General features: G+C 38.8%; 1 protein-coding gene across 2 annotated transcripts in view; it reads left to right on the top strand.

The window, feature by feature from the left end:
• Negr1 (neuronal growth regulator 1) overlaps positions 1–12455 on the top strand; it is a 710239-nt gene that overhangs the window by 276420 nt on the left and 421364 nt on the right. For both annotated transcript variants that reach the window (XM_028777584.1, XM_028777586.1), the window contains exon 2: positions 4713–4945. In XM_028777584.1, coding sequence (XP_028633417.1) covers positions 4713–4945 — 233 coding nt within the window. The remainder of the gene's footprint in view (positions 1–4712; positions 4946–12455) is intronic.

The raw sequence follows: 12455 nt of genomic DNA, 5'->3' as shown, positions 1-12455 counted from the left end.
CTCGTTAATCAAAACATCGTGAGGAAGCTGACTTTACAGAGCTGTGTCTTTACAGAGCTGATCAGCCTTCATCCATGGCAAAATATGATGGGATGCCTCAACATGACAAAGTTGTTCTTCCCTAGCCACGGGACGTTTTTCTTAGCAGAATTTTAGACAATAATAGGAATATATTAAGCTAATTTTCACTGAGCTCTCCGAGATTCCTACCTTCAGGATTTGATCCCCACAGGGGCAGTATTTTCAGCAGAATTTGTTAGAATTGCTACACCAGTGGGAACAGCTAGGACTTCATACCCACCTAGCCCAGACCTTCCCATCTTAACATCAGCTGCAAGGAAACTTCTTGAAAGAGTTCAGAGGAGCCAAGTATTCATCATCCTAGATTTGTAAGATTAACAGCTGAGGCAAAGTGGAATATGTCACGCTCATGTTTTGTATATTTTCCAATATCCAGATGTTTGTCACTATGAATATGAAAAACACTGACTGACTGGTAATGTTAGCCTCTGAGTGGTATTTGGTGTGGTGCTAACACAGCTTGTGCTGATGAGTGTATTTTGGGGGCTTCTTTCTTTATCTCTCTACAAAGCCAGTAGTCTAGCACATTTTCTTTTAAATGAAAAAAAGACTTTTTTTTCTAGAAAGACATATTATACTTAATAAAATACATGTTCAGTCCAGAATATTTTATTTGGAATATTTGTCTATTCTTCAAAGGGATCCTGAGAGTACAATCCAGAGATGTAAAACCATGAGGTTTTAGTGAGAGAATAGGTATCACTTACTCTGGTTACTGCACTTAGCATTCACACTTGGTCAGAGAATAGGTGTTACATCACCCTGTTACTACGCCAACATCCTCACATTACCAGTCCCTTCCTTTATCTGCATATCCCTGCAGAATGAACCAGAATGGTCCACAATGCCACAGGCTATAACACTGTGACTCATGGATCATTTGTTCAGGTCTCAAGCTGTCTGTCTCTTTCTCTCCACATCTGTGAAGGAAAGTAGCACTTGACTCACTTATCTGATGATATAAAGTGTCTGAAACATTCCACACAGCATCCCTTGGCGTGGAAAGCTCCTCAAGTCAAATGGTACTGTTGTGATTTACTTCAGATCCTTCAGTGTGTGATCAGCTTAGACAAGTGGTTCTCAACCTATGGGTTGTGACCCCTTTTTGGGGTCGTGTATCAGATATTTACAGTATAGTTCATAACAGTAGCAAAACTACAGTTATGAAGTAGCAACAAAGTAATTTTGTGGTTGGGGTCATCACAATATGAGGAACTATATTTAAGGATCGTAGCATTAGGAAGGTTAAGAGCCAATGGCTTAGACATTCCCCTGCTTTTTCCTCATGACTGACTATCACTTCACACCTCTTTCTATTTTGTCAAGTAAACTACATGTCCAATGAAGATTCTGGAATAAGTGGTACATGATGTAGCCAATATGTACCTTAAGTAATTTAGTGATAACACTAGTAAAATATGGAACTAGTAACGGAGAATGCTAGGGGAAAAGACTTCCTGTGACATAAATAACTTTTGCCATCTCCCTGAGCTGGCTCCTGACCGGCTGAGAACAGCCACAGAGGAACAATCAGCACAGCAGGCAAGGTCAGAAATACCTCAATACTCAGGATGAGTTAGAGACCACTGGGAATCATGGCTTTCTTTAGAGAAACAAGAGGTCTTGACTTGACCTGATTTAAATGTTAGAGGTTCCCCTTGTCTTGTCTGCAGAAGGAATCTGGCTGCAGGTGTTGTGGACAAGTACACACAGTCAGAATATTTCCCACTTCCTTTTCTGGGAAACTGGGGATGGGCTATGCCATTTGCATTGTAAATCCTATATAGAACAGGTTTTATGGAGCTTTTTACTTGTTGACCCTAGGAGTCATAAAAAAAAAGGTTTTGCTTACTGAAGGTCAGAAGAGTAAGTATGTATCATAGTCTCTAAGCTGGCTCTCACTCTCATTCCACCATACCTGGTGTGCTTCCACTCCTTAGTGAATTCCTAACACATCAGCTAACTCCGTATGTTGTAAAGGAAAATGTTTTCATGGAAGGACAGCACAGGGAAGAATGACCAGGAAAACCAGAAACTATCGTTACTCTCAAAGACTCTATATACTAATGCTAAATAAAATAAAACACACACACACAGTGTGAGTGTGCACTTGGCCTATTTAACGCATTTTGCACAGTCATTGCCTTAACTTTAAAGCTATATGCATTCATTGTCCACATGCTATGACTTTAGAAACCCTCATGACATGTCTAAGCCTGATTACCAGTCCATTTGTAAAATTCCATATACGGTAGTTTTAGTTGCTGCAGTCTGTTAGTTGTTATCGAGAAGAAAAGTTTTGGAATGCAAGGAACTGTTCAAAAGTCATATATTTGTCTGACTCTCGTTTTCCTGAACTTGTGTCCTGAAGTGTTTTGGTTTAGAGCCAGTGACAGCAATGGACTGTTGTTCTCCCAGCCAAGGACTCACAACAGAATATATTTCTCTGTTTTCCTTGGCAAAGGTCCGTCTGTTTCTTCATGGTGGCCTCTGCTACACCAGAACAACAGATGAAGTTTAGGGCTGGATGTGCCAGCTACTCCAGGAAGTCCTCTTGATCTCAGTCAGAGGCAAGGAATGCTTTGCCTGTCTCTAGAGAAAGGGAGCTGCCCAGCAGAGTCTCCAAATCAGACTTCCATGGCAAAATACCCATTCCTAATTAATTTTCTGCTTTCTTTAGAATAAACAGGTTAAGCAATCGGTTACATTCAGTAAATAAGAAATTACTCGCAGTAACATCTGCAACATTCTAATCATCTTTTCACTTCTGAAACCATCTTGAAAAGTCTTTGATCTATGTTGCATCATCAGATATGGATTTTTTTTAAAAAATGTCCTGATTGCAAATGCAGTTCTGCCACCCACCCACCAATGGAGTGTCTTGGAGAAGTCATTTAACCTACACATCTTGATTTATTTTCTAGGGATAAAGAGTATAGCAAGCTTAAGCCTACAGGGCCATGTTAAGCACCCTACTATGTAAATGTCAGAAATACAGAGGTCACACAAAGATCACTGGTAGAGCCACATTCTAAATGTAGAGAGTTCAACATGACACCAGCATGGATATGATCTTGTTTAATGAGAAAACTGTCACCTCTATCTTCTTTCTGTATATTATTAAGAATTAATAGCACACTGCAATTGTTGAGTTATAGCATTAAGGGGGTTTTATTTTCTTCATTGAATACATAAGGAAAAGCTTTTCAATTAAAACTGACCTTTACAACCCCGACTGCTTTGGATTCTGCAGATGGGGAAGCTGACTGCAAATTGGATTCTTCCTGAATCTTGTTCCTTGTTCACCCCCTGATTAGTTTCATAAACGTGGTAGTGGCTGCCAGTTGCCTTCAACTTGCAATTTTGTAGCAATCTCAGATTCTGTGTTCAATTCCCCCAAGGCGTTCTGTGGAAATGCTGTCAGACTGTTCAGATGTACGAGTTCTCCCTCTCTAGCCGTGCTTTGTACTCATTTAAGAAAACTAGCCTTTAATTTGTAACCAAACTTTTTTTTTTAAAAAAAAAAAAAAAAGGAACCTCGCATTTCAGGCCTCAGCAAAAATCACTGGCATGTGACCCTGGCCTTCTGCTCTGGCTTATCCTGCTGCTTCTATTGAACATAGGACTGTGTTTCTGAATTTTGTTCAGAATGACTTTGCATTTTTCTTCAGATTTCACCTTATGGTGCACTAACTCACCAAGCCTGCTGTCTTCGGTCTCCATCATCTGGTCGTTTGTCTCTCCTACAACATACATCTTGTTCATTTCTGACTCAGTATATCTGGCTCTCTAACCCTAAGACCCACAGAGCGGTATCTACAGTACCATGTCTTTACACCCCTCGGAACTTCTCAGATAGCTCATCTTCCAGGAAGCCTTGCCATATCCAGCCTCAACACCCTCTCTGGGCCTGAGAACCGTGGGTTTCTCATGCACCTGTGTCTGATTTCACTGATTCATCCTCTCCTCTGAACACTCACAACAGACTGCTTGTCTGTCTTTGTCACTAGACAGCAGCTTCTAAAGAACAAGAATCACGTACATCCCTAGCCATAAATAGGGGTGTTGTAGCAGTTTGTCAATAAATGGATGTCTCATAGGGAAAAAAATAAACCTAGTAGATACTTTATTGAAAAGACAGCACAACTCTGTCACTAAAGGTCTAATATCAGCCTTACACTGATGACAGCAGTGGTTTGGTAAAAAATGGCTTATACTTTGTAAATTTTAGGTCAACGTTCATTTTCACAAGCTTGATATTTGCTAGGTTTTCTTAGAATTATTAGCTATGTGGTGCTCTTATGCTTGACATAGCTGGTACATTTCATCCAGAGCTAGACCAGCTCAAAGATGACACTCTAAGACCTCTTCTACTTCCTAAAGTGTCAAAGAAATGTGATGATTTCATGTAGAAAAGCTTTATGTGGCCTTTATTTATATTTGGTAGACATTCTATAAGCAGAAAGAATGTGAAGAGAGTTGGGCTCTGAACAGAAGCACAGGCATACACACAGAACAACGATGCTGTTATTCATTCTCATTTTGATTAACAGTCTATCATTTTTCCTTTCCTTCCTCCTCCTCTCCCTCCTTCTCTCCCTACCTTCCTACATCCCTCCCTCAACGTCTAGGTGTTACTTGGAAGATGGAGCATCAAAGGGTGCCTGGCTCAACAGGTCAAGTATCATTTTTGCTGGAGCGGACAAGTGGTCAGTGGACCCTCGAGTTTCCATTTCTACATTGAATAAGAGAGACTACAGCCTCCAGATACAGAATGTCGATGTGACAGATGATGGCCCATACACCTGTTCGGTGCAGACCCAACACACACCGCGGACGATGCAGGTTCATCTCACTGTGCAAGGTGAGTGTTTCCTGACAGACTCCTTGAGAGGGAAGAGCTTGGAATGAAATACTGAGACAGTAAAAGACCCATGTTCCAGAAGGGCTACCTTGTGGAATTTCCATGTAAAATATTTAACATTGGTATTGAGTTGACTCAGAAACAGCTACCAGTATTCAAGAATGTGTTGTCATTATCCTGTGAATTATCTTCTAGGTTCCATTAAAGGGTAATGACGATTTAAATCCAGGAATCCCCACTTACAAGAACAGGCAAGGGCCATTAACACCACATTATGATTTTTTGTATATGATATATTTCGTATCTTCCCTTGAGTCATCTCTGAAATAAATCTTGGCGAATCCATAATTGATACATTAAAATAAGTACTTAAAAACCCAGAGCAGATATGTTGAAAAGTAAAACGGTTGTGAATTGTGAAGTGGTAACTCTGAAAGCCTCCTCCCCAACCTTCCTGCATATTTTTCTCTCCTCTCCCATTTGAGTGAAAATGCAAAGTGTAACCTTCTAGAATAACTCAAGTTAAGTATAAATACAGTGTAATTGGAAAGCTCTTCACAGTGCCTTATGTCTGACTGAGCTTCAGCAGATAACCATGCTAGTCAGCTAATAATCTGTAAAAACAGTTGTCCTCCTTTAATACTTAGCAGTAAGAGCCCCGGGTTCTGCCAAAGCAAGTGCCCTTCAAGAAAACAGATGATTTTAATCTGGGGAGGGTAAAAAAAATACATATTTTGTATCTTACATGATGCACTTGTCCTGTAAATTTATGTGTTGTCTGCATGAAAATGTTTTGCTCTCTGGATTTCAAAACAATGCTGTGGTAATCACTAGTAAAATTAATAACAAAATGGATGATGGCATGTCCCACCCTGGGGCTTGTTGCCTGGTAAAGTTGAATGAGAGACTTGGTGTTGCTGTCTTCACGAATCTCCCTCTGTAAGTCAAGGCTGGATCTGTATTTGGTTTATGGGTTAATGCCTCAACACAGTGTTTGACTATACCATTTGTAAATGACCTATATTCCCTCATATACCATAAGAATCTCAGTGCAAACAAAACTTTAATTGCTATTAAATATTTCAGTCATGATGAGGTTAAACTTCTTAGTTGTATAATTTGTTTTAAGGAGTCAGTTTATAATGGAAACCAAATCGCTAGATTGTAGATTGTTGTCTTCTGCAATGATACTGGTCTTCAAAGTCAGGTTTCCACAAAATTCTACCTGGTTTTGTGAGATGGGTGTCTTAGGTAGGTAGTCAGTGTTCTAGCAATTGCTTTACCACTGACATAGATCTACAGCGCAGAGTCCATCTTTTCATGGAGATTACACAAGGAATCTGGAGGGTAGGGTTTGGTCTGACTTCAAAGTGCATACGAAATTGCAAAGCGCAGACACATCTCATCTCTGGACCGTTTTTAATCTCTCCTCTTCCTTGGCTTTCTATCAGAATTTCCAGAGGAAAAAGTATGGCAAGCTCTTTTTTATTCTGAGAGGAAATATTTGGATGACAATATATGAACCAATCATGATATGACATTGACTTGTCCTTTGCAACCTGTAGGTTTCCATTGCTATATTTCTCAATACATCTCAGTGTATCCCAAATTCATTCTCTCTGCCCTGTGTCACAGCCATGTGTCTGAACTGGACAGTAGGATGCATGTCCTGTCCTAACACCTATTTATATCCACTGGTGTTTATTTTCAACATTTTACTGTAGAGGCTGTATTATACCGTTAAGTACTTTTAAAGTGGTTGTACTCCTTCTCAGATAGTGCTAGCTTCTGAAGGTCATTTGATGTTCATGAACCTCTGAGCAGTGAAGAACTTGCTTCCTGAATACTTGGTGGTATGTTTTGTTCCTTTAGAAATAGAAAAATCTATGCAACTGTTTTGAAAGTATGTCATGAGATCAAATTAAAAGCTAATAATTTTACAGTATTTATGAACATAATTACTTATTATAAGTTGATTGGCATGTGGAATATTTTCCAATTACATTAATAAAGCTCATGGAATACATTAACAGGCTTGTCAGTCAACTCAAGAACTAAATAAATTCCATAAATTGTTAATCCTACTTAAGTTACATTTCTTCTCAATGAGCAAAAGTAAGTGGATGTGCATAGATACTCTAGCTTATCTAAATAATTTAGAAGAATGTGCTCTTTTCCAAGTGATTTGCCAGTCCTTCACTCACCAAGATATACTAAGCAATTGCTGCAAGAATGCATGCATTGTGTATGTCACACATCTGTCATGCATCTGTCAACAAAGTTTGTTCTCATTGGGTAATCTTGTAGTTAGGGGACTTGGATTTTAAAACATTATGTTTGAAAGTAGATTAACAAAGAGAGGCCCTTATACACCAGACACCACATAGAGGACTTTGTTGGTGCAATTTATTGGTGCTGTTGATGCCTTTAAATTATTTATTTAAACAATTGAGCAATAAAGAAGAATGACAAATCAGCATATCTATATTCTAATCTGTAATTTACCCCAACAAAGTGATAATTGTCTTACTACTAATTTCTAACTTGAAAACCAACTCAAACCCTTGAGTTAAACTCAGGAAATTCAAAGTGTACTATGTCGTAGTTGATATTAATGTAGAAAACTTAGCAAATGTGTTTAATAAGGAAATTAATATTTTATTATTTATCTACAGTATAACACTGCTAAATTGAAATCTCTAACCATGTGGAGTTTCTAACTATGTGAAGCAATGCTAGCAAAGAATAAAAATATGTAGGGATGAAAGACTGGCTTCAAGTCAGAGGTCCCAGTGTTAATGCTAGATGATGGGAAATATGAAATCTAATTGATGCTCATTTGGAAATATAACTTCACATTTTCTACTTTGCATACTTCAAAATGCCTAAATGAAAGGGTGCCGAGTAAGACATAGGTACACAGGAAAGTGAAAATAGGCTCCCAGAGATGGTGGCTTTGTGTTCCCAAAAGAGTCTATGAGGAGAAATATCAGGAGCATATGGAACTAACAAGGAAAATGGGAAAACCCGGGGACCCTATAAGACACCCAAGCTAGTGCAACCTATTTAAGTGACTCATAGCCCTTAGACCTTCCTTATACAGAAGGGATAAAGTTGATATCTCCTCTTTCTTATTGTCATGCATTTCACTTCTTTGTGCAAAGCAATATCCAGTGTGAGCCCTGCCTGTGATCACTTCCTTCCCTGTGACAACATATCTGAAAGTACAACTCATATAGGCTCAGAGTTTCAAAGGTGTCATTCTAACACAATGGGAAAGATGTGATGTTTCAAGGCAAACCACATCATAGTAGTCAGGAAGCAGAGAAACAAAATAGGGATGGGACAAAGTAAAATTCACCACCTCAGAACATACTGGAAGACCCTAATTCCCCTAATCATATCCTACCTCCCATGTTCACAAAGCCCCAATAATGCAATTGTTTTTATCAAGCAATTTATTAGGTCAGTGTCCTTCTGAGATCATCTTCAAAGGAAGCAGCCTCAGAGATGCATCCACTCCAGTGTGCAGACTACTCTGGGCATGATCAATCCAATTAAGTAGATAATGAGATGAAGTATCATAAGTCCATTCTGTCAACTTGAGACTCAAACACATCATTTTCAAATCAAAACATTCCACCTCTTACATCCCCATTCTGACTCGTATCTGCCTGTGAGACAAAGACCACACAGTACAACTAAGGATGCTAAAGTCTTAACAGTTCCAACATTTTTCTAATTGTTCAAAATTTGGAGTCTTTGGTGCCTAGTTTTATGTCAACTTGATATAAGATATAGTAGAGAGAAATAAACCTCAGTTGAGAAAATGCCTCCAGAAGATCAGTCTATAAGTAAGACTGTAGGGCATTTAATTAATTAATTAATTAATTAATTAATTAATTAATGGGTGAGGGTCCATACCACTGTGGTGGAGACACCCCTGGGCTGGTGGTCGGAGGTGCTGTAAGAAATGTGAGCAAGCCACAATGAGCAAGCCAGTAAGCAGAATTCCCTCATAGTTTCTGCATCAGCTTCTGCCTCTCTGTTCCCGCCCCCTCTTCTTCCAATGATATATTGTGATGTGGAACTGTAAGAAAAATAAACCCTTTTCTCTCCAACTTGCTTTTGGTCATGGTGTTTCAACATCGCAATAATAATCCTAATTAAGACAGAATCCAAAGTCTTCTGTGATACTTAAGGAAAATTCTAAGGTGTGAATCCTTATAAAATACAATGCAATTGTATGCTTGTCACAGAGTAGGTATTTCGATTTCAAATGGGATAAGCAGGAGAACAACAAAGAAGGATTAGTTCAAAGTTAGATTTGGACCCAACAGAGCAAGCACTAGCCCTTTTAACTTTATAGCTAATATCTGATGTACACATGATGTCATTATATGAGGCCCAGTGGTCACAGACAGCTCTTGCTCAGAGTCATTGAGTTGTAGAATATGTGGCCTCTCTTCTAACGTTGCATTTGTGTCCTATGGTCATCTTTAGAAGGCATTGCATTTTCAGTATCTCTAATTTCCTGAAGTCACCACAGCCATTTATGATTCATCTTGCTTTTATATACATATCTATATTAAAGGCCATCTAAGTGGGTATAAGTCCTGTCATACATAGATTAGGCACCCAGATCTTGCATTGGAATCTGTGTGAAAGCCTCTACAGCTCTGGCATGTTTCACATTTGCAAAGCCAACATAATGGAGTTAAAGTCAAATGATTTGCCAGTGTGAACATCACCCTAGTCCCAATTGTTTTAAAGCTACATCTGTTTCTGAATACCTGAGTGTTGAACATAGAATATTCATTGAAAAGCAGCCTCTTATCAGGAAGGGACTCCAGACAAACTGTATACTCAAGGGAAAGACTATCACATGAACTGACAACTTTGCACCCTGCAGCCTGTAATAGATAGAGTCTGGCCAGGTCTGAGTCATCTTTGTTGTACTCCCAAGAAAAGGACATGGTTCTCCTTGGTGGAACTGATCTTTTTGTTGGCATTTGATGCTTTGCACACAGATTCCAACCATCGATTTCATTTTCTGAGCACAATATTTGTCCTTCACTTTGTGTCTGCTTTTTGAAACAATTGTCAACATGGCTAAAAGGAGAGAGCAGTAACTACACCAAGTACTAAATTATATTCAACTTTCTATTTTCTAGAGTTCTTTATTTAAGTTCAATTCATTTAAATTAAATTCATTTAAAAATCTTAGGACATGGAAAAATTAGACAATTTCTATTCCATATTGTAATATGAACTTTTTGTCTAATTCCTAAAGTTTTTACTACTGTCCAAAGCCCCATCAAACAAACTTACTTTTTAAGGTCTTTAAACTGTGAGAGTGTCCACAGAAGTTAGAAGCATTAGATCTGATTAAACTGGAGTTACAGGTGGCTGTGAGCTACCCCATGTGTGCTGGGAACCATATTCAGGTACTCTGCTGGTGTAGGGAGTCTTCCAGCCACTGGGCTAGCTCTCTATCCCTACTTGCACAAGTCTTCACTGCTCACAGTACTTCCAGCAGTCTGGGTCCAGAGTCTTCCAGAATTGCCAATTATCTCTACCTATAGCATTCTAATATTAATTTAGTCTCTTTCTCCAAACTCTTTTAAATCCCTCTTACAAAGCAGTCTACACAGTGTTCGAAACACAGCAATGATTCGACTATTGGAACCAATTCTACACATTAGTTACTCATCTCTGTAACAAGAACAAAACGAGGGGATTACCTGAGTTTTTAGTTTCAAAGGTTAATTAGTCTGTCACTGTAGGGATGCTTAGGTAGAGCAAAGGATTTCCCATCATGGAATTCAAGAAATAGAGGAAAGGAATCAAAACAGGGTCCAGGTATGATGTATCCTACCAGGATACACCCAGCGATTCCTATTCATCAAATAAGCCCACTGCCTAAGTCTCACCATCTCTTACTAAGAGTGGCACAATGCTATAAATAATCAATGAATTGAACCATCCAATATATCAGAGCCCTCATGATCTAATCACCTCTAAATATGTCCTCACAATTGCACCCAGATATGTGCTCCACTAGCCACCTAGGTGTTTGTCAATCCAACCAAACCACCCTATAAGATTAACAATGACTTCTTTCAGGGAGATTTGCTCTAAGTGTCTCCTTGGAAGCACATAACTCTATGTCACAATGACATAAGGCTCTTGTAATGGCTTCTCTAGCATTTTGGAAGGGAATCAGCAGACAGCACTCAGGGGTTAGCACTTTTGAGGACAGTTTCCAATTCAGGGTCATCTGGGGCTGCTTAGAAAGCTCAGGAGCGGATGCCTGGTTTAAGGCAGTGGGTACAATACATTTTGCTTGCAGCACACTGTGAGATAAGTATCCTGGCAGTATCAGCTCAGAGCTCCTTCTGAAGCAGCTGGCTGCTGTCCAGTGCACACAGCAGCTATATTTCCTGTTCTCTGCAGTTCAATCTGTGTCCCCATTTTTGTTCCAAGGATCAGGTGCAATGGCCTTCCCTATTAGATACCACTGGACTCTATTTCCTTTCAGAGATTTCTACACAGGAATCTAAAAGCTACAGCAATGGTGAGGCTTTGGCTTGGCTGAGACAATGTTTTGAAAATGCCTTTGTAAAGTGGAAAGACAGTAAACTCAAACACCATGTATTATTAACACTTTTATTATGGAAGTATTCATTCTTCTAAGACAATCAGAAGAAATATGAGCCAAGATAAAGAAAGTGAGAGTGAGGTGTAGTCAGAGGTGAGCCTACATCATAAAATATCTGTGTGATTTCTATATTTTTCCAGGGCTTCGTAAAATATTCACCCCTGAGATTTTTAGCAGTCAATACATGGAGGAAAACAAGATCAGTTATTCATTTCATGGTCCATAAGTTTAAACACTTTCTTGGTGCCCTGATCCTGTTACTCAGAGAGAAAGAAGCATCTCAGATACTCTTACAGAACCATCGTGAAATCATGACAATCTCAGCAGTAAGTGATACAGGAAGTATAGCTCCATCCTCTGGGTTGTTCATTGCAGGAAAGTGTAAATTTAAAAAATAAATATATTCAATAGCTATTTTACTAACACATAGGTCTCACTTGGTTATTGTCTTAATATAGAAATAAATCTTATAGCCTAATGTTCCCAGAGTGATTTCCACCTGCTCATTTTTCTCAGTGATTCATTTATGTATCAAGGCCAGGTGACTTAAAATTAAATGTACCATTAAATATAAAAAAAAGCATTATTATGTGTGGACATGGACAAGCCCTTCTTAAGTCAATAATAATGATGTTTTTGGTGAATTCTGAAAGCTTGACTGTGCACTAAAAGGTGATAGCACACTCTGGTTCTAAGATGGGTAGAAAAAGAAAGAGCCTCACAGTTTTAAAAGAATCAATTATTATATAACATTGTTGAGTGCTATTTTCTTACTCACAAATCATTTACCTTTAAGCAACGCAACCTCATGGCATAACAGAAAGATCAAGTAGTTACATAAAGGCTCTT

Source organism: Grammomys surdaster, unplaced genomic scaffold (assembly GCF_004785775.1).
Source record: "Grammomys surdaster isolate TR1022 unplaced genomic scaffold, NIH_TR_1.0 311, whole genome shotgun sequence".
Lineage (NCBI taxonomy): Eukaryota > Metazoa > Chordata > Mammalia > Rodentia > Muridae > Grammomys > Grammomys surdaster.
This window is presented reverse-complemented; position numbering and strand designations above follow the sequence as displayed.